The following is a 26,554-nucleotide window of genomic DNA, read 5'->3' as shown; positions in this document are numbered from 1 at the left end:
AATCCGAAACTCAGGGGAACATTTCAGATTTCTGAATTAGGGATGCTTGACCCTTATGTATAATGCAAATATTCCAAAACCCCCCAAAAACCTGCAATTTGAAACAGTTCTGGTCCCAAGCATCTTGAATAACAGATAAATAACCTGTATAAAATTTATTTATGAAAATTAATGAATATGATTTTCCTATACATAGATAACTAAGTTTCCCAGCACCATTCATTGAATAACCCATTTTTTAATGTTGCCTCAAGTATCTGTCACGTTTCCTTCCATGTGTGATTTTGCTTCTGGGCTTTCTACCCTGTCCATGAACCTGTTTGTCTACCCCTGCCTCAATGCTACACTGTCACCACAGCTGTGATGAGTCAACACTGGGTAAGGCAAGGACCCTGTCCTTTTCATTCTTGCAGTGAGCCAAGATCGTCCCACTGCACTCCAGCCTAAGCGACAGAGCGAGACACTGTCTCAAAAGAAAATCTTAGCTCTTTGGCCCTTTGTTCTAGTATATGAATTTATGCTATCGATTTGTTTAATCTCTATGGATTGTCATTGGAATTGCACTGAATTTACAGACTTGGGAAGAACTGATACCTTTACTATTGCGAGGTTTCCAAGAACATGATGTGGCTCTGTGTCTCACAGAAGCTTTCTTTAGCACTGTAAGTATGTTTTTGCATATTCTCCAGAAGGTTTTATATTGATCTTGGAACCTTTTGAATTCTTATCAGATCAAATCATTTATCTGTGCATAGTCTCTTGAATTTCTTTCTTTCTTTGAGATGGGATCTCTGTTGCCCAGGCTGCAGTGCAGTGGTGTGATCTGTGACATCCACCTCCCTAGCTCAAGTGATCCTCCTCCCTCAGCCTCCCGAGTAGCGGGGACTACAGGTGTGTGCTACCACGCCTGGCTAATTTTTGTATGTAGTAGAGACAAAGTTTCGCTAAGTTGTCTAAGCTGGTCTCAAACTCCTGGGCTCAAGTGATCCAGGCTGCCTTGGCCTCCCAAAGTGTTGGCATTACAGGCGTAAGCCACCGTGCCCCCCTTAAATCTCTTTTGTAAGAAGAGTTTTACATGTTACTTTTAAAATTTCTTTTACCTCTCTTTCAATTTGTATTTGTTTTTCTTTTGGCAGGAAGGGAGGCCACACACTGCCCGTGTTGTTTAGTGCAGTGTCCAACAGAAGCGGTGGTTAAGGGAATCCTTATTTTGGGTCCCACTTTAATGCAAATTGAAGCCTCTGAAGCTGTCACTGTGTTGCTGCTAGAGGCTCTGGGTAGGTACATGCATCAGGTTAAGCAGTTTCCTTCGATTCCTAGTTGGCTGTAAGTTCCTTTTTAAAGTCATGAACGAACATGGGCTTTTAGTAACAAATTTGATGTTATGCTTTTTCTGCATCTCTTTAGTCTGGCAGGATATTTCTTACGTAGTCTATTCTTCACACTGCCTTCCTCCAATTCCTTGGATATGTGACATCATGTCACACAGTAATATTTTTTTAAAACCTACTTTCTAGGCTGAACTTGCTAGTATTTTACTTAGAATTTTACATTTATGGTCAGAAGTGAAACTGGTCTGTGTTTTGTTTTACCGTCCTTGGCAGTTTGGATACTGAGGTTCCAGTGGCCTTGTAGTCAGTTGTCCAGTTTTCCCTCTTTTTTTATACATTCTCTGAAACAGTTTGTATAAAATGGGATTATCTACATCTTGAAGATTCAATACAGTGTCTCTATAAAATCATGTGACCCTCGTGTCTTGTCAAAGTGGTAAATCTGCTGTTAAACAGCTTACCTTAACACCAATAGTATCTCCGTCTTTCAAGTAATATGGTGCTCCTTGCAAACAATCTTGTTTTTTCTTCTTTTTCCTCTTGGTTATTTGTTGGTTCTATAGGAAAATCAAACATCTTAAATAAGCAAAACTCAACCTCAAGTTCTCACCAAATTCTCTATCACTCAAGTTCTCATTAAATTCTGTCTCACACACATTCTCACTAAATTCTCTTTCACTGTGAAAAACTGCAGCTAACCTCACTGCTACGCCAGTAAGCCCCCACTTCTCTGTGACAGCCCCACAACTTTACCCAGCTGGATATCGGAAGCCACTCAAACTTTTCAGGAAAGTATTTGGCAATTTCAATCTTCTCCACAGGAAGACAATAGAAATCAGCAACCCTCTGCCTCAGGGAGCCAGGAGTCCTGCCCTGGGCTGCGTCCCACACCAGGTCCAGGGCAGGGGCATAGGTCCTCTCGCCGGGGATGCGCATCTGTGTCCTCAGCAGCACGTCCTGTGGGCTGCACCAGAAAACTGTCAAGTGCCAAATCCAAACAGGCAAACAAAACCTCCTGGTAACTTGAGGCATGGTGGGCAAAGCTTCCCCTCCAGATTTTCTGGTTTTTATAAGGAGAAATTTTCCCTAAATGCTGGATGCTAGTGGCAAATCCTTCTTCCCCACTTCAATTTCCTTCAATCTTGATGAAGGGTGGAAGCGAAGATCCCATTCTCAGTCCACAGCAGAGCCCCGCAGAGAGGGTAGGGAACCTTCCTCAGTGCAGGAGAAAAGGACAGAGGTGGCGGAGAGGGACAGGGTGAGAGGGGCCCAGCCTAACAGCCCAGCAGCTGGCAGGAGGAGAGTGGGCTCAAGGCAGGCAGTTATGCCCTTGATTTTGGGGGCTATCCATCTGGGCGGCTGTGAGGTACCCAGGGAGAAGAACCTGAGGGCTGGGGTTGGGAAGAGAGACATGGCGGGGGTGAGGGACAGGGCTGCAGCTGTGGGAGACGGGAAACCTTGGCAGGAGGAGGAGAAAGAGCAACACTCAGCAAGTCAGGAGGAACAGAGATGTGCAGAGGTCAGCAGAGGCCATGGAGGAAAAGCTACAGCTAAGAAATAGAAGGCTGTGAGGGGAAATGAAAACTGGTTCTCAGGATGCTGAAGTTGCCAAGGAGGGGACAGAGGCTACTGGAGAGAAACAGGAGGGACTGGAGGCCTCCTTGAGGAGAGCAGGAGTGGCCTGGAGGTCAGCCAAGGACAGAAGAGCCCACAGAAGGGGCCTGAGGAGGTGCACAGCTGCTCTTCAAGAGGACAGAAGGCACTGTGTCTATCAAAACCCGACACTGCTTACAACCACTGTGCCAAAGGGTCAAAATCACAAAGATTTCAAGAGAGCTTTTCCCTTAGACTTCATTGCAGAAACAGGCAAAATACATGAAATCATTCATTCATGCACTCACAAAATACAGTTTGCATAAATGCCCGAGCTTACCAGTCATCAAAGCACTGGAGCAAATGAGAACAAAATAATCATCTTTCATTTATCAATTAAGGAAACATCTAGACAATGAAATATTCAATACTGGTTTGTGGGCAAGGTAAAATAAATACTCATATTCTGGTACAACTTATCTGAAAAATATTTAACTACTTAAAGAGGTTTAAAATGTCCATACCATTTGATCCTGGAATTCCCCTCCAGGAAACTATTTCTGGTTGTACAACTTGTATTAAGAATGCGTTTTTATAAAAACACTAAAATTAAATACAGGGTAGACATGGATGAAAGAGTGCTTTCTCACATAATAAGCAGACAAGAAGAAGGATATTCACATCATAACGGCTACAGCAAATCTTAATAATTCATGATATTTTACAAAAGGACTTGTAAAACATTTTCCTACAGTGAAAACAGAACAAGATGGTTTGATTGTAGACAATTTTGAGTGCATCTGTATTTAATAAATAATTATTGACTAGGACATGGGCACTATTACTATTCTAAGTATTGAGGATATAGCAATGAATCAAGTACTTACATTCTAGTAGTAGGAGACAGATACTAACAAATACATCGGTAAGTTCAGAAGCTGTCAGGTGATATGAGGATAAATAAAGCAGAATAAGGGGGCAGAGTGATGGGAGCAATGACAAATCTGTTGGGCGGCGGACTGTCGGAACACACTATGACAGCCGTGGGTGGGCCTCTTGCTGACACTTCAGGGTCACCATGGGGTCAATATGCACTTCAGGGTTACTGAAAAATTAATTCTCCCTTACTGTTTTTATGGGAGAACAGGTTCCAAGTTTTAAGACACCAGACATACAAACACATTTCTAGAACACAATCTATTTTAAGTTGCTAGGCTACTTAGAAACAGTGAAAAAAAACCACTACACTGTTAAGTTGTTAAGCCTTAAAAAGGCAAACTAGTTAAAATATGTGTGTGTCACTTTCGATGCAAAGTAGAATTTCTTACCCCAGGTTTTCTCCTTTCTGAAGAGGCTCTAAGCAGATCTCAATTCTCCGCCCTAGTTTATATTCCCTGATAATAAGTGAAACAAAATAATATTGAGTGACATAACATTTAATTTTCTTAAATAATTTTTTCTCATTTTTAAGCCTTTTTCTTGAGCAAAGGATTGTCTTCCGAGTACTTATAAGAACATCCAAGCTTTTGGAAAAGGGAAAAAATGAGAATCCTTGCTGTGTTACTATTAGGTACTTGAGTCATTTCTTATTAAACAAGTAGGTCCGGCTCTGGGAAGATGGCCAAATTGCCAGACATTTCCCTATGTTCAGTCAGGGTTAAGATTCTCATGCCAGTCACTTTGGGATGGTAATCAGAACTAATTAAAAACAGCTTTGGCCAGGCGCAGTGGCTCATGTGTATAATCCCAACACTTTGGGAGGCCAAGGTGGGCAGATTACCTGAGATCAGGAGTTCAAGACCAGCCTGGCCACCATGGCGAAACCCCATCTCTACTAAAAGTACAAAAATTAGCCGGGTGTGGTGGCGGGTGCCTATAATCCCAGCCACTCAGGGGGCTGAAGCAGGAGAATTGCTTGAACCTGGGAGGTGGAGTTTGTAGTAAGCCAAGATCACACCATTGCACTCCAGTCTGGATGACAAGAGCCAGACTCCATCTCAAGATGAACAAAAAAAAAAAGACCAGGCACAGTGGCTCACGTGCCTATAATCCCAGCGTTTTGAGAGGCCAAGGTGGAAGGACTGCTTGAGGCCAGGAGTTCCTGACCAGACTGGGCAACACAGGAAGACCTTGTTGTAACGAAAAATTAGCCTGGTGTCATGGCACATGCCTGAGGTCCCAGCTACACAGGAGGCTGAGGCGGGAGGATCACGTGAGCCCAGGAGGTTGAGGCTGTAGTTGAGCCATGATCACGCCACTGTACTCCAGCCTCGGCGACAGATCCAGACCCTGTCTATTAAAAAAAGAAAAAGAAAAAGCAGCCTCAGGGCTGCTTTTTGCAAAGGAAATGAACCAAACTTGCTCTTTAAGTTCAAAGTTTCAGAAGGAGGATCAGCTGAATCCAACATTTGAGTGAGAAACAGCTGTTCCTACTTTTCTTCTCACTCCAAGTGCTTTTAAGTTGTATAATGTCACAGTCACTGGAGCACAGAAAAAATACACAACGCTACATTTATATTTAACATGGAAAACTGAAGTCCTGTTGGGGTTTATGATGAAAAGTGTCACCCAAGTCACAAATGTGGCGTGCCCAGGAATGGGCTTTCTGTTTTCACTCAGCTCAGAGGAGCAATTCTTCCTCTATTCCTTGCATTAGCTAGTGCAGTGGCAGCAGAGAGTGACGGCGTTTCGTCCAGCAAGGAACCTACCTGAGCGGCTGCCGGTCCGTTCGTAAAAGCCTGCCTGGGCACTTCCTCTCCACGGTCCAGGCTCTGAGGTGGGCTGGGGACAGGACACCGAACTCCAGGAAAGGGGGCAAAGTCATGGCCTAGAAAAAGAAACAGACATTTCTCCAATGGTTTTAAAAAGTACTCTTCAAAACATACTGTTTTAGAAAAAAAAATTAAGCACTACATAGTGATATCTCAGTGAAAGAGTTTCTCAAGTAATGAGAACATCATTTTAAAAGTCACAGGAATCTCTCTCTTAAATGACACTAACCCTGAGCAGTCTTCATATTCCTCTGCACTGAAATCAGCTTGAGGAAAGAGTGAGTTCTCTTATCTCTAAATCTGAGCCAAAAGCTTCTTTTTAATCACGTTTGAAAAATGAAACTTTGGAATTAACTTCCATGTGAGTAGAATTCACCAGGGCAGAGTCAGGTCTAATAGTAATTCCCCAGGGCAGAGTCTGCTCTAATAGTATAGCGGGGACTTATCAGCCTTATTCCATGCCAATGCATTTCTCCACCAATGTTTGCTCTGCCAATGAGTCAGCTTTTGATTTTGAAATATTTCAGAATCTTTGGTTGCAATCAGTAGGTCCAAACTGCTTGTTCTAATTCTGCAGGAGTAGATCACTTTAAGCCCCTACTGATACACTGAGGTTGCAGCCTATAAAATTACCAATATTCATCCTTTTTTTTGACCTAAAAACAGCAATTTTGTATCTCTTAACCTAATACGAAGCCAAAAAAAAAAAAAAAAAAAAGTATCTTCCCACTTGTTCTCATAAGAATAATTTTCTTTTTTATTTTTTGAGATGCAGTCTCCCTCCATTGCCCAGCCTGGAGTGCAGTGGCACCGCGATCTCAGCTCACTGCAACCTGCCCCTCTGGGTTTAAGTGATTCTCCTGCCCCAGCCTCCTGAGTAGCTGGGATTACAGGTGTGCACCACCAGGCCTGGCTTTTTTTTTTTTTTTTTTTTTAGTAGAGGTGGGGTTTTACCATGTTGGCCAGGCTGGTTCCAAACTCCTGACCTCAAGTGATCCGCCCACCTCAGACTCCCAAAGTGCTGGGATTACAGGTGTGAGCCACCACGCCCAGCCAGTGTCTGCTTTTTCTTGAGGAAGGGTATTTCATATGCTGAGGGCGCACAAAAGGCAAACATCAACAAGCCCTAGTCATATATAGGCCCCACTGCTTCTCCTCTAAGAGAAGAAAGGAATGCTCATTTCAGTCCAACAGTAGGCAGATGCTTCTTCAACACTTTGTAGTACTTAACCCAGCCTTTCCATATGGACAAAACCTTCCTCCTCTGTGAATGCCAATGCGTAAGAAACAACACAATATCTAGTTTAGCATCCTAACATAAAAGCTGGTGTTCTGACCGCCTGGGAAACTGGTAAGGCAGCTTTTCATAACAACATTTAACATATGGGTCACAATGGTACACAAACAATGTAAATAAAGGTATAAAGTGAATGCTTTACAAATGTTCCAAGAAACCATGTGTCCCTAAAAAATAAAAATGAACAAAAGCCGCAAGTCACTGAGGACAGATTGAAACAAAAGCACAGCATGCCTGTCAGAGGAGGGACCCGTGAGGCCATGAGGAGCTGTCTGCACCATGGGCGTGTGTTGCCTGCGGGTACTTACCACTGAACATGGCATATGACAAATGCCATATCAGAACAGACTGTAATTGAGGGAAAAGGAGATAGAAGAATATATTAATATCTCACTGGAAGAAGTCACATTACCACTAACTTATGGTGCAGGGAAGAAATCTGACCTGAGATTTCAGCTCCGCCAGTGTAGCATCTTCTGAGATCTCTATGTCTACCAAGTAGAGGAGAGAAACTTCTGCAGGTTCATTCCCAGGAACACCTTCCAAAGCACAGAACGGGATGTTTACAAGGAACTTGAAACTTACTTTGTGTTTCTGAAATACACTGCCATGTTTTGATATTGTAAATAGGTTATTAAAATTCCACTCAAGAGCCTTTGCATCCAAGTCTCTGAGGAAGCCCCGTCTGGTTGGTGAGTAGGCAGGGGCATGTTGTTGGCAAAATACTACGAGGAACTTGGCACTTATGACCCTACGTGGAATACTTTCCCACACTCCTTCCTTCCTCAAAGAAGACTTTTTGGGTAGGATACACTGCCTGCATTCCGTGTCAGCTTCCTGTTTCCTTCCCATAACACTCATCCCAGCTTGTTCCGTGTGTGTGTGTGTGAGTGTGCACGGGAAGGTGTTTAATCTTCCTCCTCAAAACAACAGGATTTTCTAAAGGAGGCAGGCCATCTATCTTGTCTCCTCAGTGCCGGGTACAATGGGTGCCACATAATAAATGCCCAACAAATGTTTACGGAATTAAGGAAATCTTGACAGTAAAAAGGCCTTTCCAAGTTTGTTTAAAAAAAGGGAAAAACACAATGCTTTCTCATCGAAAACAATATAAAAGCTCGCAACTAAATTTAGATTGTCTTCACTTATTTTTGATTTGTCTTTACTTCTGAGCACCAATGCATGGCAAGAAATTTCAGACAGATTAGAAGTCAACTAAGTGCATTAGACGTTCTTGTGTCTTAAGTAAACTACAGGCTGACATTACTGGAAAGACAATTTTAGGAAATTCTAAAGAATGAAATATATAATCACAGGCTACACAATGATTTGGTCAAAGATCACACATGTGATGTGGTCCTATATAATTATAAAACCATCTTTTCACTGTACCGTTTTCTGTTTAGATACACAAACACTTGCCACTGTGCTATGACTGCCTTCAGTATTCATACAGCAAGCTGCTGTGCAGGTCTGTAGTCTATAAGCAGCAGGCTGAGCCGCACAGCCTAGGTGTGGAGGGGCTCTGCCATCTAGGTTTGTGTAAATCACTCTATCATGTTCACACAATGACAAAATCACCTAACAACGCATTTCTCAAAACATATTCCTGTTAAGTGACACATGAATGTATTTCCCATTTGTTGTGATACAGATGTATTACCAAAAAAGGAACCTTTTATTTACTTTCATGTAGAAACATACTGAATAAACATGCTTTTAAATTCTGTATCCAATTCTACAGGTAACTAGAATTCTATCACCAAAGCATTGTTACCATTAGTTAACATGAACTAGTGTAACCCAACTAAAAAGTAACTTTATGTTAGTTTTATAGCTCATTCAGCATTACTCTATCCATATAATCCTAACTTCAAAGAATAAGGAGATAAGAATTTGGCTCATTTATATTAATTTTATTACTGAGGCTTAAAAGATTAAAAAGAAATATACTTCAAGGCACTAGAAAAAGTAAATAAACATGATAAAAAGAAAAAAATAGCTAAAGAGTTGGGCCTATTAAAAATATACTTGCTTTATCTACAGTTACAAAATAGATTAAATCAGGCATCCCCAAACTATGGCACGCGGCCCCCTGAGGCCATTTATCCGGCCCCCGCAGCACTTCAGGAAGGGGCACCTCTTTCATTGGTGGTCAGTGAGAGGAGCACAGTATGTGGCGGCCCTCCAACGGTCTGAGGGACAGTGAACTGGCTCCCTGTGTAAAAAGTTTGGGGACGCCTAGATTAAATGGTGTTTTCTTTATAATGAAGTGGAACTCCTCTTTGTACAAGGGCAACTGAACTCACTGATGGTGACTTCTGGCCATTGTGATGTGTGTGGCTGAATGCTGAGTAAGACAACATGCTTGTACTTGTCTATTTTCTTTTCTTTTTTTGTCTAAGATTGGGTTTCACCATGATGGCCAGGTTGGTCTTGAACTCCTGACCTCAGGTGATCCACCCACTTCGGCCTCCCAAAGTGCTAGGATTACAGGCGTGAGCCACCGCCCCCAGCCCGTCTATTTTCCTTCTCAGAAGTCAGTGAGATGATGTCAAATACCCTAGAAGCAGTTCCTGAGGCAGAAAGATTGTGACATGTAGAATGTGGACTCCTGGTCTCTGCCCCGGTAGGCTGCAATGACATCCCTAGAATTGGTTGAAGCCTCAATATTCTGGTACATGGTGATAAATGGGGCCCCGTTACCCTGAGGATCTTGAGAGATGATACATAAACGTTTTTGGAAAAGTGTAATATATTCATATAATTGTAAACAACAATAAGATATATAGTGCTTTACAGAAGTTACAGAGCACCTACAGAAATAGCATGGTGTTATTATGCAATGTCTGGAATGACTTATGAAATTAATAGGTCTTGATTTTCAACCTTCCATTTTTAAAATAAATATTTCAATTGACTCTCAGAGCACAGGCAGCCATTTTACCTCTATTATGCACTGGCTGCTGAAATCCCATTCTGGTCTCACCTTGGCTGGAAGCGGCTCTCCGTGCTCTGCCCCAAAAGGAAGTACAGTTGGTCTGGTCCTGATGACCCTCCCAGTGTCCTGAGGGACCCTGAAGCTGGTACCACCAGATGGGTACCTTCAGGAAACCCTGAAGAATGGAGCATGTTTAGCTGTTCTGATTACAAAGATTAAGTGAAACTTCACTTTTACGTCCGAAGAAAGAAACACCTTGATGACCTAAGACGTTCTTGAACTTACCATTTTTCTTTTTAGATTTATTAACTGTCATAAATTATACTTGTTTTTATAACCAAAAATTTAAAATCATAAAAATCAGACTTTGGGGTGACTGGACTAAAATGTCCTTTGCTTAGAAGTATCTGAGTAGATAAAATAAATGAGAGGCATAAACAAGAACAATGCATTTGCTTGAACACACTATACCAGCCTTTCCAAGGGCAGTCCAAGCGCCACTGGCCTGGGATGCCAGTCCCGGCAGTGCCATTTATCACACAGATGAAAGAACCCATTGATCTGAGTTGGGTTTCTGATACAAACTAAGGGGAATAAACCCACTGTCTTATACATACCCTGTAATTTCAGTTTTACTTATTTAGCTAGTTCTTCCCGCCTCATTTTTTTTGTTAGTGAAGAATTTTAATAGGTTTATGAAGAGATAAAAGGTGTTATTGTTGCAGCACTTAATTTCCAACGACAGAAGATGAGGATGTGAGGATGTGAAAATTAACCACATATAACATTTTAAATAGATAGTTCAAGAAATGTGCATTAGAATATTTTTCTGTTTATCAGATTGGTGAAGATTAACAAATACTCAACCTTCATTCAATTAAATAAATGTAAATCAGAACAACAAAATTCCAGTTTTTCACCTAGCAGACTGTCAAAAACCAGAAAATTATGTTGGTGAAAATATCAGTAAACTTGAACACTTGTCAGCTGGTAGCAGGAATATAAGCTGCTGAGAAGTTTCTATAGAATAATTTGCCCATATCTGCCGAAGTTTAAAATATGCAGCCATTACATGTTTAGGAATTTACATTCTGATATACTAGTACATGCATAGAAAGCCGTATGTGCAAGAATATTCATGCAAATTGTTTCTGGGACCAAAAACCATGAACCAACTTCAAAGACCCTGTTTAAAAGATTTTTGGCTGGGCTTGGTGGCTCTCACCTGTAACTCCAGCACTCTGGGGAGGCTGAAATTTAGGGCCATTTTTTCTCTTTTGGGTTGACCTTTATGTGCATCCTCAGTTTAAAAGAAACAATATTGGTTTTAGAAAGTAGTGATATGCAATGCTTATGAAAGGGCAGTGAAATGAGCCGTCTCATATGCTACTGCATATAACATCAAGGCTTTAAGAAGGTCATACCTTTGGACTTAGCAATTCCACATTTAGAACTATTTTCAGAAAGACTTATTTAAGTACTATTTATAAAAACAAAATATTAAAAACAATCTAAGCTTCCAACAATGAGGATACAGATGAATTAAACTAGTAAAACATAACTTTGGATATGATGATTATTTTTGGATTTTATGAGAAGGTTAAAATGTTAAATATAAAAGGTAGGAAATAAAAATGTTATATGTAATTGATTTTAATTTTGCATGAGAATATTTAAAAGTTAGGAAACATATCTGATTGGTAGCATTTGGGGAAAGTTCTCTATTCTCTTTATGACTATCTGAATTTCCCTATTTTCCCTAAATGAGACTATATCATCTCTGTAATCAGATAACAATAATTATTACTTATGAGATGTCTATTCAGAAGTAAAATCTTACCGGAGGAGGAAGTTGTCCTTCAATTAAAAGCAAAGTATCTCCAGAACACAGCAGAAGTTCTTTCAGTGTTGCATCCTGGGAATACAGAAATTCTTTTTTGTCACTTATGACTTCGGAAAGGAACAGATCATTGGGTCTTTTTAAAACACTATGTCTGTATTATCAAGAAATAAATGAATAATAAAGCAGATATTGAAGACACAGGAAATAAGCTAAGACTACAAAATCATTAAAGCATTATTTGTTAAATTGTGGGGTATAAACTGTAAGTATTACAAAAGACCTGAGGAAAGGGAGCTAGATGAAATGAGAAATGAGAGACTGATTCACAGAAGATGAAATTTTAGTTAAGCCTAAAAAGATGGGTTGGATTTGGAAAGCTAGAGAAAATAAGAGAAGGAATTTCTTAAGAAAAAAAGGACAAGATTGATATTAACATGGCTTGTTTTGGGCCGGGCGCGGTGGCTCCAGCCTGTAATCCCAGCACTTTGGGAGGCCGAGGCGGGTGGATCACAAGGTCAAGAGATCGAGACCATCCTGGTCAACATGGTGAAACCCCGTCTCTATTAGAAATACAAAAAATTAGGTGGGCATGGTGGCGCGTGCCTGTAATCCCAGCTACTCAGGAGGCTGAGGCAGGAGAATTGCCTGAACCCAGGAGGCGGAGGTTGCGGTGAGCCGAGATCACGCCATGGCACTCCAGCCTGGGTAACAAGAGCAAAACTTCGTCTCAAAAAAAAAAAAAAAAAAAAAAAAAAAACATGGCTTGTTTTGGTAGAGCACTGAGGCCACACTGATTGGAGTGGAAAGTACCAGGAGGTCGCAGTGGACTGGAAGGGCAGACACTAACTACAGGGATGTGGAGTGGAAATAAAGGAGCCATGGGAGATTTTGGAGGAGATTTTCCAGCTCAATTTGGCTGCAATATGCATGACATTGAAGCAAAAAACACCTGGGCCCAGGAAAGCCATTACAATAATTTAGGTGAGAGGCATAAGAAGGCTAGCCTAGAACCAAGTATGGGAATGGTCTCAGAAGGAGTGGAAAAGCTGACAGGTTTGGAGGCTGACAGGAAACATGAAGAATGAAACATGAAGAGGGTAAACATATTTTACTCTTAAAAATTAGGACGGGAAAGATAGCTGGCAAGGCTGGACAAGAAGCCAGTTCCGAGGGTAATGAGTTGGCTTTTGGCTCACTTCTTAATCCGGGCAGTCAAACTCCTGGCCAGGCCCCGAGAGGGGCCTCTCTCTGTTGACTTACTGACTGCTAAACAGCAAAGAGCATTCCAGTGCAAGGCCCCAGCACACCAGCCTAGATCAACCTCCTGCTGAGATTCAGTGCCCCTTCTTACAGAATAGGAAGCAGGCAGGTGAAGACTGGGCAAAGGGCTGCTGACCACAGCTACCTAGGCCTCCTCACAGAGCTTCATTTTGGGTCTCTACTTCTTTTCTCTTTTTTTTTGAGACAGAGTTTCGCTCTTGTTACCCAGGCTGGAGTGCAATGGCGCGATCTCGGCTCACCGCAACCTCCGCCTCCTGGGTTCAGGCAATTCTCCTGTCTCAGCCTCCTGAGTAGCTGGGATTACAGGCACGCGCCACCATGCCCAGGTAATTTTTTTTTTTTTTTTTTTTGTATTTTTAGTAGAGACGGGGTTTCACCATGTTGACCAGGATCTCTCGACCTCGTGATCCACCCGCCTCAGCCTCCCAAAGTGCTGGGAGGCTTGAGCCACCGCGCCCGGCCAGGGTCTCTACTTCTAAGGCTATGGGTTTGAACTGGGAAATGCAAAGCTATTTGGACCAACAAGATGACTAACCAGATTGCAACTATCCTATGATAAAATTATTCCTAACGCTACCCTAAGAGTTCGGCTGAATCGAGTTTAGATAAAAGCCTATCACTTAGGAATGGTTGGTAAGACAAATTCTGTCACCATTAACTTACAGAGAAACTCTGAGATCAAAATATTCAGGGGTCAAAACTTCAGAGTGTATCTATCTATACAATTCCTCCATTAGCTCAAATGTCTGTTCTGTGAAGTTCTCTGCCTTCTCATGAACTAATCCTCCTAGAGGCATAGACTCATGGCAAGGGGTTTACCACAGATGTCAGAAATGTTCCCACTGCACTGAGACTTTTCTTTATCAAAAAAACTATCGTAAGAAAAACGTGAAATAGACCCATTCATAGATATCTGTATCCCACAGAAAGTAATTAAAGCTTTCTCATGAGTGGAATGAGTATCTTGAATGAAAATATGACATAAACGTAATCATATGAAAGAGTGAAATGTACAGAAATCGTCTTACTTCTTCACATAAAGGCTCCCCAGCTTCATAACACCAATCCATTTTTCGTAAATGCCAGGCATCTCCTATAAAGCAAAATTGGGATGAAAAACAAATTCAGAATATGCTTTACGAGTTTATCAGGAATGGCCCTTCTGCATAAGTGAATATCAAATGGGGTTTCATCTGCCGATAATTGTTAATTTTTAAGTAAATTATCTTTTCTAGAGCATGAAAAAAATTACATTTCCTCAATCTGGTTTTCTCTCTCTTCTACCAAGAGCTGTATACTCATGAATAAAAACAACACTTGCTACTATTATATTAGTTTGGTGCAAAAGTAACTGTGGTTTTTGCCTTTACTTTTTTTTTTTTTTTGAGATGGGTTCTCGCTCTGTCACCCAGGCCGGGGGTTACAGTGGTGTGATCTCGGCTCACTGCAACCTCCGCCTCTGGGTTTCAGGTGATTCTTCTGCCTCAATCTCCCGAATAGCTGAGACTACAGGCACATGCCATCATGCCTGGCTAATTTTTTGTATTTTTAGTAGAGACAGGGTTTCACCATGTTGGCCAGGCTGGTCTCGAACTCCTGACTTCAGATGATCCACCCGCCTCAGCCTCCCAAAGTGCTAGGATTACAGGCGTGAGTCACCGCATCCGGCCTGCCTTTACTTTTAATGGCAAAAACCACGATTACTTTTCTACCAGCTTAATACGATATTTACTTTATACCTTTATTATTTATGTGTACCCACATACATATATCATGTATCAGTACACATATATGTACACAGAATCCCTTCTCAAAGCATTATTAACTGAGTTTTATTTCACTGTCTTGGCTGAAAATAGATGCTAACATTGCCCAGCAACTGTTAATATGTACAAGAAAACTATTCCTATCTACTTAGCCGTTAATCTAACGAAAATATAGTGCTAGTGCTTTCTGAACAGCATTTTAATACAGTTGATACATTAATATTTATAAATTTTAAATTGGCTTTAATCAAAGAGTTGTTTTTCAGCATACTTGCTGCACTAGTGAAATGAGAAGAGAATTTTTTGCTTTTTTAATCTCAACAGGCAAGCAAAGAAGAGATCTTTTTTGGGGTGGGAAGAAAGTTGAATGCAGTAAAAGAAAGAAATCCTGGTTATTAAAAATAATAGCAATGCTTATGAACACAAAACTCCCCTACTCACCAAAAACATGAAATAGCCAAAGAATAAGCACAGATGTCATATTTATCTGCACAAGCCACATTTCTGAATTTGAATACTCTTGTTTGCAGACCTTCTTTATCATTAGTTCTAGTTTTTTTTTGAGAGAGTCTCTCACTCCTGTCTGGAGTGCAATGGTGCAATCTCAGCTCCCTACAACCTCCACCTTTCAGGCTCAGGTGTTTCTCTTATTTCAGCCTCCTAAGCAGTTGGGACTGCAGGTGCATACCACTGTACCCTGCTAATTTTTGTATTTTTTGTAGAGGCAGGGTTTCAACATGTTGCCCAAGCTGCTCTTGAACTTCTAGGCTCAAGTGATCCATCTGCCTTGGCCTCCCAAAGTGTTGGGATTACAGGTGTGAGCCACTGCACCCAGCCAAGTTCTAGCTTTAAATACAGAAAAATTTATATCAGTTAAAAAACGTAATTTAAGTAGCTCTAAGAAGCCACCAGTAAGTTAAACGTGAACACTGTTACTTCACAGTACAGCATGGTGAAAATAACTTGGGTTGTGAAAGGAGAATGACCTAGATACTTGCAGTATAACTCTGGGGGAACCATTTCACCTTTCTTGGCCTTTGTTTCCTCATCTATAAAATGGGCATGTGGAATTACCCCTGCATGGTAGGACTGTTGTCGAGGTTAAGTGAGACATTGCGTGTAACTTCTAGAAGAATGTCTTGCACCCAGAGCACCCTAACTTCCTTTCCAGATAACAAAGCCACAGGCTTCCATATTCATGAAGTCTGAGAACAGCAAAGTGCTCTACTCAAAGGAGAATGAGGTCTCATCAAGCTCACTGACATGATCCCACCTGGAAAGTTACTTCAGTTATCTTCGATTTATTTTTTTCATTCATTCTATATTCCCTCGCCTATACTACAAAAATACTGACACACTGAAACAGAACACACTGAAATTTGCAATCAGTGAGATTTAAGAGAATCAGTGGAAGACCTGTGTAGCTCCAGGTGGTATAAATCTTAGTTTTATTTCTTTCTGAGTTCTAGGGTACATGTAAAGGATGTGCAGGTCTGTTACATAGGTAAATGTGTGCCATGGTCGTTTGCTGCACCTACTAACCTATTACCTAGGTATTAAGCTCAGAACGTATTACCTATTTTTCCTGATGCTCTCCCTCACCCCCTCAGCTCCCACTCCCTGACACACACATCAACAGGCCCCAGTGTGTGTTGTTCCCCTCCCTGTGTACATGTATTCTCATTGTTTGGCTCCTACTTATAAGTGAGAACGTGTGGTGTCTGGTTTTCTGTTCCTGCATTAGTTTGCTGAGGATAATGACCCAGCTCCATCATGACCCTGCAAAGGACACGATCTCATCCCTTTCTATGGCTGCACAGTACTCCATGGTGTATATGCATCACATTTTCTTTGTCCAGTCTATCATTGAAGGGCATTTGGGCTGATTCCATGTCTTTCCTATTGTGAATAGTGCTGCAATGAACATACACAGGCATGTATCTTTATAATAGAATGATTTATATTCCTTTGCGTATATAGCCAGTAATGGGATTGCTGGATCAATGGTATTTCTGGGTCTTTGAGGAATCGCCACACTGTCTTCCACAATGGTTGAGCTAATTTACACTCTAACCAACACTGTAAAGCATTCTTACTCTGCACGTTTGCTAGATCCTATCTAGGTTCTCTCCTCAGAGCTATACCACTAGTTTTCTTTTAGCATGCCAACAAGAAACAGGATAATTCATTATGTACATAAAGAAAGGTAAACTACTTTTTATTTCTCCACACCCCGTACTTTTTTTTCCCCTACAACCCTGGAGAAAAACAAAGTTCAAAAAATTTTCATTAGACTTATAAATAGTATGTTGTTATGGTAAGTAACTTACCTTGTAGGCCAGATTTCTCCAGCATTAACTTTAAACACTGTAAAGATAAACAATGTCCAATATTAATTTTCTGTTTCTGAGTTACAGTTCTAGGACAAACACGCCTTTTGGACCCTAAGCTTATTTAAATCTGACTATATTTAATGATTCCTGAGTAGGTAAAGATAGACATAGTTAAGAAGATGGCACACAAGTCAGCTTTCCTTTCTAAGGGCTAGATGGGGCCAGTTCAGGAGGGGGAAAAACAGTTTCTGGTGTTTGCAAACAGGACTTAGTTCAAAGTTTCATTTACCAACTCCCAGGTCTGAACCATGACTTCTTTCCTATAAGGATTAACTGTGTGTCTTTGGCCAAATATGATTTATCAAACTAATTTCATAGACATTAAACTCTGAATCCTATAAAAGGAGATTAGCCTTTATTTAGCATCCACGAAACACAACTGATCATATAAAAACTCACAAGAACTGTGCAAGCTGTGATCTCATGGCATAATGCAAAAATGATACAATATTAACAAAATTTTTAATAAAACAAAAATAGTATTTAAAACAATTTCTTGAGGGAAAAACATTGCTACTTAAATCTTGGGCAAGGGAGCAAATAAAATTTGATTTCTACTACACTAGAGCAAAAGGAAGCAAAAATAAGGATAGTCACTGCTGTACTGCTTATAATGAGAAAAATGGCCAAAAAAAAACCAAAAAACAAAAAACAAACCCCACAAAAAATACAGAATGGGAGATTTTTTTTAAAAAGCAGGAAATGTCTTAAAGCAGTTCAAAGAATAAAACAGATTTATATATATTGCTCTTAAAATATCTTTAAAATATTTTAAGCGAAACAAAGTTCTAGTATAATATATGCAGAGTGATCCCATTTATAATTTAAAGGAAATCACAGAAACAAAGCACACCCTTCATTTCTATATGTATGTACAAAGACACATGCTGGTATAGGCAAAGCAAAGGTCTGAAGGGACACACACTCTACTTATGTGGATAAGATGATGTCATCCGATTCCAACAGTGACTTCCAAAGAAAGGACTAGAATAGAGTGGTAACCAAGGGGGACTGTTACTCCCCCGAGAAGTTTAAAAAGTGGGAAGAAACCCATGATTACTTGTATGATAAAAAAATAAAAGAAGGCTTTAAAATATAATTATGGATTGTTCAGAAAATGACAATGAAAACACAGTATATTAAAGCATGGTGGATGAATGAAAGCAAACTTAAACATTGTATTTAAGAAAAACAATCAAGCAGTGGAGCAATTAACTTAACTGAAGGGAAAACAGAGAGCATAAGCCTTGTTTCAGAAACAGCAAGGAAGCCAGTGTGGCTAGAATAGAGTAAGAGGGGGAAATGGCTGGAGGTTTGAAAACAAAACAAAAATATACCAGAGAACCAGATCACAGAGGCCCTTGTGCATACATTGCAGGCTTCACCTCTTACTCTGGGCAAGATGGGAAAACACAGAAGGGTTGTGAGTATAGGAGTGACTAATCTCTCTTACATTTTAAAGGATCACTCAACTTTTTTGTAAGAACAGACACTGGGAAGTGTAAGGCTATAAGGAAGGAGATCAGTTAGGAAGCTGGTGGATGAAATTAATTTCCGATGAAAAAGATGACAGGTTTGACAGGTGGTGGCAATGGACAGAATAAGATGTGGTCAGACCCTAGGTACATTTTGATGGTAGAACCAAAACAATGTCCTGTGAAACTGAATGTGAAGTAAGAAAGAGAAGAATCAAGGATGACTTCAAGACTTTCAGCCTAAACAAGTAAAAATGGAGCTGCCATTAACTGAAAAAGAGAAACATGTGAGTGGGGTATGTTTCAGGGAGGAGAGTTTTTCTGTGAATACATTCTAGGTTGGGATGATTGTCAGACAACCGAGTGGCAGCTGGATGTTCTGGGGCCAGAGATATAAGGAAGAGCTGTGGTCTTCTGGAGCCTGGTGACAAAAGTGTTTCAAATAATAGAGTTATCAGCTATATCGAATGTTGCTGATAGAATAAGTAAGATGAAGAGTAAAATCTGCTCATTGTACATAGTAATGTGGAGGCCACAAATGACTCTGACATAAGCTGTTTTAGTGACACAGCAAGGAACAAGTCGGCCTGCAAGGGGTTCGACAGAGTACAGAAAGGAAAATATATCACTTTTGAAAAGTTCTGTGGTTCCTTTCTTCGAAATTAAAAAACGTAAAGTTAAAAAGGCCAGTAAAAAACTGGGAAAATACCTGCAGAGAACAGTAAAATGATCCTCAAATACCCATCACCCAGTCCCAGTCCCAGTTACAGGCTGAGTATCCCTTATCTGAAATACTTAGGACTAGAAGTATTACAAATTTTGGATTTTAAAAAAAATTTTGGAATATCTGCATTATACTTACCAGCTAAGCAACCTTAATCCAAAAATCTAAATCTGAAATGCTCCTATGTACATTTTCTTCAAGTATCATGTCAAAGAGTCAAAAAGTGCTCAAAAAGTTTTGGATTTTGCAATCTAGCAGTGGCTCTGCCTCCCTAGAGAGAGCACTGCACAGCTGCCTGGCCCACACATGCCTGTACCCAGCCCAATAGCCATTCTGGCAGTATCCCCCACCCCAGAGAGATGAACACACAGCTATGTTTGCATTGTGCTTGGTCTCAGCACAAACCAGAACCCTTTCCACCAGTAAACCACGTCACCTCTGTCACAATAGCCTAAGCAATTGCAGATATCATTAACGAGGATTACAGCTGACGAACTGTTGTAGAGATCATGCTATTGAGTCCACCAGGAACCAAAGCCAACAACATATCATTTCCAACAGACACCCTAGAACCCAAATGTAGGAAAAAGCTCCTCCCTATAAAAGCTACTCCATAAAATTGGAAAAAGTAAATGTTCAAGTAAATGCAAAAATATCAACATAAGAAGACAAGAAACATAAAGTGCCAAGGAAATATGATATTCTGAAAGGAACACAACTAAGTCCCCAGTAACAAACCACGAAGAAAAGTATATTTATGAAATGCCTGAAGAGACATTCAAAACAATGATGTTAAGGAAACTAATAAACAAGAGAATACAAACAATTCAAAATTCAACAAAATCAGAAAAAAATAATTCACAATCTGAATCAGAAATTCATCAGAGAAAGAATTTCTGAACTTGAAGACAGGTCTTTTGTAATAACCCAGTCAGAGGAATAAAAAGAAATAACAATTTAAAAAGAATGAAGAAAGTCTACAGGACCAAGAAGACACCATTAAATGAAAAAATTTTCGAATTATACAATAGCCAGGGCAGAATAAATGACAAAAGACACAGAAATCTATTTAATGAAATAATAGGTAAAAAATTCCCAAGTCTGGGAGAGACATGGACATCCAGATCCAGAAAGCTCACAAGTCCCTGATTAAACACAAAAAGATCCTCTTTGGGCACTTTATAATCAGACTGTCAAAGGTTAAAGACAAAAAGAGAATTCTGAAAGCTACAGGAGAAAAGCATTAAGTCACATATAAGGGAATCCCCAGAAGACTATCAGTGGATTTCTTAGCAGAAACTTTGCAGGCCGGAAGAAAATGGGGTAATATAGGAAAGAAAAAAACACTGTCAGCCAAGAATATTATATCCAGCAAAGCTATCCTTCAGAAATGAAGGTGAGATAAAAATCTCAGATAAGAAAAAGCTAAAGGAATTTAGCACCACTAGACCAATCTTACAAGAAATACTTAAGGGAGTGTAACAACTGGAAACAAAAGTATGATAATTACTATCTTAAAAACACATGGCAGTATAAAAATTACAAGTATAGGTAAATTCATAATCATACTCAGAACACCCTAGTGTTGCAATGGTGCTATATAAATCTATCAATTCTCTTCCATGAAGGTTTCAAGTCAAAATAGTCAAAAACAACAACAGCTATAATTAGTGGCTAATGACACAATAGGTAAAGATGTAAATTAAAGCAACAAAAATATAAATTGTAGAGGAAAGGGAAAAAATTCTAAAGTATTTTTATATGACGAAAGTTGAGTTGAATACTTTATCTTGGCCCCAGAGTAACCACAAAGAAAGAAATGACAGCAAATACATAAAAAAGAAAGAGAAAAGAAACAAAGCTTAACACCATAGATAACCATTAAACCATGGAAGTAAACAATGCAGAAAGGGAGAAAAAAGATTTACAAAACAATCAGAAAATAATGAACAAAATGGCAGGAATAAGTTCTTCCTTATCAATAATAACCTTGATCAAATTCTTCAATTAAAAGATATAGAGCGACTGAATGGATTACAAAATAGAAGACCCAACTATATGTTGCCTAAAAGAGACTCACCTCACTGTTAAACCCAGACTGAAAGTGAAGGGATGGAAAAACTCCATGCAAATAGAAACCAAAAGCGAGCAAGAGTAGCTACATTTTTGTCAGATAAAACAGACCTTAACTCAAGAACTGTAAAAAGTTATTATAATTGATAATGGTCATTGTAGGAGAAGGTCATTATATAATAACTTACTATATAATCTATAATGATATAAAGAGATTAAACAAGAGAATATAACAATTGTAAATATATATGCAACCACCACCAGAACACCCAAGTATATAAAGCAAGTATTATTAGACCTCTAGAGGGACAAGACTGTAATACAGTAATAAGGACTTCAACACCCCACTTTCAATAATGGACAGATCAAGATAGAAAACCAATAAAGAAACATAAACTTTAACTGTACCACAGACCAAATGGAGCTAACACATTTACAGAACATTCCATCCAACAGCTGCAGGATACACATTCTAGTCAACTGCACAGAAAATATTATCCATGACAGATCATGCATTAGCACAAAACAAGTCTTAATAAATTTAAGGAAGACAGAGATCATAACTAGGTTCATAAATTTATTAGGAGTTGAAAAAATGTGAAATTCTAAAATGCCTTCTTAGTTGGAATATGTTTATGAAAAAAACTGCTCATTATCTGCTTAGCTACCCTAAGATACAGTTTGCAAGATAAAAAAAAAATGTTTTGTTTTTTCCCTTTATGGCTGCCTAGCATCCATAGATAACAGTGTATTTTTTATAGGATAATTATGAACTCACAGATTTACAGATTTTATGTACTTGTTTCAATTAATTTTTATTATTTTTCTCACTGATGTTCAAATTGTCTCATCTTTGACTAGTGGGCTCCTCAATCTCTTTGATAATTCCAACAGTCTTTGTCAGAGGCTTCACTGCTTTCCGTGATGGTAAGATGTACCAGGCTCATCTTATACATTTCCTGACCTAGCTATATAACCAGCCATTATTCTAAGACGCCATCGTTCCTGTTAGTAAGAATTGATATTTTGCAGCCATACTCTGGGTGCTAGGGGTACTATGGCTGCTACCGGGTTGGTCACTCTTTCTAATCTGTGTCAGGGAACAGAGCTAGAAAAACATTTTTTTTTTTTTTTTTTTCCGGAGACAGAGTCTTGCTCTGTCACCAGGCGCCAGGCTGGAGTGCAGTGGTGCAATCTCAGCTCACTGCAACCTCCGCCTCCTGGGTTTAAGCAATTCTCCTGCTTCAGCCTCCTGAGTAGCTGGGACTACAGGCGCGCACCACCACACCCTGCTAATTTTTGTATTTTTATTAGAGATGGGGTTTTACCACGTTGGCCAGGATGGTCTCCAGCTCTTGACCTCGTGATCAACCAGCCTTGGCCTCCCAAAGTGCTGGGATTACAGGCATGAGCCACCGTGCCTGGCCAGAAAAACTTTTTCTTTTTTTTTTTAAGAAAATATATAAAGTTCATTCAGACTTCTCTATTTCAAATTCAGGAGAACAGGTTTTTTTAACATCACACTGATTTTGTCTGTTTTCCAATACTAAAAGTCTCAGTTCTCAATAACAGCAGTATAATTATTCTTTTATTTTATCATATACACACATATATACAAACATTCATACCACTGTGTGTATGTAAATACTAGGAAAAAAAGCCAAAATGTTAATATTGGTAGGATAAGGGATGAAAGGTTTTCATTTTTTTCTTTTAATCAATTTCCACATATTCAAAACTTATATAATAAAAAAATATTATTGATAGTCAGAAAAGAAAAACATAGTACTGTTATTTAAAATTTCAAGTTGAGGCTGGGCACAGTGGCTCACACCTGTAATCCCAGCACTTTGGGAAGCCAAGGCAGGTGGATCATCTGAGGTCAGGAGTTTGAGACCAGCCTGGCCAACAAGGTGAAACCCCGTCTCTACTAAAAATACAAAAATTAGCCAGGCGTGGCTGCAGGTACCTATAATCCCAGCTACTCAGGAGGCTGAGGCAGGAGAATCACTTTAACCCAGGAGGCAGAGGTTGCAGTGAGCCAAGATCATGCCACTACACTCCAGCCTGGATGACAGAGTTGAGACTCTGTTTCAAAAAAATAAAATAAAATAAAATAAAAGAATTCCAACTGTCAAGCTCCCAAAATGATTCCTCTAGTGAGTACATATAATTCTCTGAAGTACAGCACATTAATTCTAGCTTAGGACCTCCCAATCTTAACAGAGGATACTACTGCTCCTCACAGCAAACACACAAACACACAGCCTCTGAAAACAAAAGGTAAAATTACTTACATCTCTCACAGATACTGTTTCTTCTACTATAATTTCCATTTCTGTCCCAGGTTGAACATCACTCCCCATTGCAAAAAACAGGAACAACTAAGATCAAGACAGAAGTGTAAATGCAATTTAATCTGAATTTAAAAATCCAATAAATGTATTATTTACTTTCAAAAATGTAAAGCCAAGGGCCCATGAAACTTTAACAAAAAAATCTCAAATTATATGAAATTACAACTATGATTAGTAAATTAGTGTCACAATTTAAGCAATAATCGTGCCTACCCAGAAGTAAAAATTGCTTCATCATCAATGTTTTTTACTCCCAATAAATGTTTCTCACATAGACTACTTCTTTTTCCTTTTTTCTTTTTTTTCTTTTTGTTTTTTTTTGAGATGGAGTTTCACTCTTGTTGCCCAGGCTGGAAGGCAGTGGCGCGATCTTAGCTCATTGCAATCTCTGCCTCCTGAGTTCAAGCAAGTCTCCTGCCTCGGCCTCCCAAGAAGCTGGGATTATAGGCATGTGCCACCATGCCCGGCTAATTTTTTGTATTTTTAGTAGAGAAAGGGTTTCATCATGTTGGCCAGACTGTTCTTGAACTCCTGACCTCAGGTGATCTACCCGCCTCAGCCTCCCAAAGTGCTGGGATTACAGGCGTGAGCCACCGCACCCGGCCAACATATACTATTTCTTCTATGATCTCCATCTCTGTCTCAATCACTCTGAAAAGGAATTTGTAATTACCACAGTTAGCATTAATGTGTTTTTTGTCTTAGTCACTTGGTTATGATTTTATTTTCTGCCTAGGGATTCAAATATTAGAATTCTCAAGACTGCAAAAGAAAAACACAAAACTGATCTCGTTATTTCAGTTTCTTATAGCCCTGCTTTTCCTTTCTAACTCAGCCTCACTTGTCATGTTTTCCTTCCTATCAGCTTGTCATGCACTATCTGCTAGAGGTTCAGGGAAAAGCAAATTAAGGGGGAAGTGGTCAGGAAACTAATGAAGTGAATCTGGGAACCACGGGCAACCTGATCTGAGTCCAGATTACCCTGCTACAGGGTATTCACAGTAAGAAAATCCTTATGATTTCTGCACTGTAATAAGCTGATTAGCTAGGTGTGGCTTCTGGCAAAGGTCAAACCTGATTGTGTTTTACACAGAAAATGGACACCAATACAAGGCAAAAGGGAGGCCGCTCTAAGACTATATAGAGAATAATGAATTCCAAAATGAATAAACCATATTTCATTAAACCTAAAATGCTACTGACTGTAAGACTTACTATTTTCTATACCAGTGCGAGCTATAACTGCAGAACACCCCTGACTATAAGACGCAACCTAAACTCACAGATGTTAAAACGTGGGGAAAAGAAGGTGTATCTTAGAACTTAGGAAACAGAGTGGTTGAAACTGTGGCCACTCAACAGTAAAGATTCCTTTTAAACACAAACTCTTCATAGAAAAAGAAACATAAATATGCTTTGGCATAATTTTGTATATTTAAACATCTAGAACTATAAGTATGTATTCCTGAAATAAAATGTATCATTTAAGAAAAAATCTTTTAGAGAAAAACAATTATTACTGGGATAGTTAAGGTACAAGTTACAATTCTGGTTATGGAAGGGTTGATTTTGTTTTGACAAGTGATCTTATTTTACCTGAGAGGAACTTGGTGCTTTTCCCAGACATAGTCCCAATGAGCTTCCCATCTTCAATTCTGCTTCCTTCAAAGTATAGCTGTCTGGCACTTAAAAAAAATTTGATAACATGATGAATGTTATTAATTTCTAGCTCTCTAAGAAAAATAATATACTGGCTGGGCGCAGTGGCTCACACCTGTAATCCCAGCACTTTGGGAGGCTGATGCAGGTGGATCACCTGAGGTCAGGAGTTCGAGACAAGCCTGATCAACATGGAGAAACCCCATCTCTACTAAAAATAAAAAATTAGCTGGGTGTGGTGGCACGTGCCTGTAATCTCAGCTACTTGCAAGGCTGAGGCAGAATTGCTTGAACCCAGGAGGCGGAGGTTGCAGTGAGCCAAAATCGTGTTATTGCACTCCAGCCTGGGCAACAAGAGCAAAATTCTGTATCAATAATAATAATAATAATAATAATAATATACTGAAATCAGTATTTCTTTGAAAATCAAGAACATCAAGAAAGAAGAAAAATGAATTGCACTTCATGCAAAAGTATTACATGCACTATGATTATGTTTGATTTTCAATTTCCATACTCTAACAAATTTTGTTCTTATTTTCTACACAATAATGCTAAAAGGAAGCTATGAATACCTACTTTCCTACTTAATAAAAATGACTTGTTCAAAGAGCTGTTGTTTATATGGATTAAACAGCAGATATTCCATAAATGAAAAACTAGCTTCTTCAAAGTTTAAAGTTGAGATTGTTATTACCATCATTAGTTAGGCTCATTCATGACTAAATTAAATCTAATGCTAAAAAGTGATACAGAGATGAGAACTGAATATTTTATTTCATAATTGTTATCACAATAAAATTAGCAAAACAAACAGAAAAACTTTGAAAGTAAAGCTGGAAAAAACATAACTAGCTCAAACCCATGACTAAAATGAGAATCAGATAATCAGAAAGACCGGTGTTTCATTCAGAAAACAGAAATGGGCCGAGCGCTGTGGCTCAAGCCTGTAATCCCAGCACTTTGGGAGGCCGAGGCGGGTGGATCACAAGTTCAAGAGATCAAGACCATCCTGGTCAACATGGTGAAACCCCGTCTCTACTAAAAACA

The 26,554-nt window shown here is 39.5% G+C and overlaps 1 protein-coding gene across 8 annotated transcripts in view; it reads right to left on the bottom strand.

Annotated features, from left to right (window-relative positions):
* USP40 (ubiquitin specific peptidase 40) overlaps nt 1-26,554 on the bottom strand; it is a 91,025-nt gene that overhangs the window by 9,076 nt on the left and 55,395 nt on the right. For 2 of the 8 annotated variants that reach the window (XM_039469897.2, XM_039469896.2), the window contains 11 exons: nt 25,442-25,530; nt 23,786-23,872; nt 17,154-17,190; nt 14,086-14,150; nt 11,774-11,848; nt 9,982-10,108; nt 7,437-7,531; nt 5,633-5,751; nt 4,253-4,318; nt 2,085-2,295; nt 1,793-1,888 (listed from right to left, as the gene is read on the bottom strand). In XM_039469897.2, the coding sequence (XP_039325831.1) occupies nt 1,793-1,888; nt 2,085-2,295; nt 4,253-4,318; nt 5,633-5,751; nt 7,437-7,531; nt 9,982-10,108; nt 11,774-11,848; nt 14,086-14,150; nt 17,154-17,190; nt 23,786-23,872; nt 25,442-25,530 (1,067 nt within the window). The other 6 variants (XR_005579594.2, XM_074398836.1, XM_074398834.1 and 3 more) reach the window with 6 other exon arrangements.

This window comes from Saimiri boliviensis, chromosome 5 (assembly GCF_048565385.1).
Source record: "Saimiri boliviensis isolate mSaiBol1 chromosome 5, mSaiBol1.pri, whole genome shotgun sequence".
NCBI lineage: Eukaryota > Metazoa > Chordata > Mammalia > Primates > Cebidae > Saimiri > Saimiri boliviensis.
This window is presented reverse-complemented; position numbering and strand designations above follow the sequence as displayed.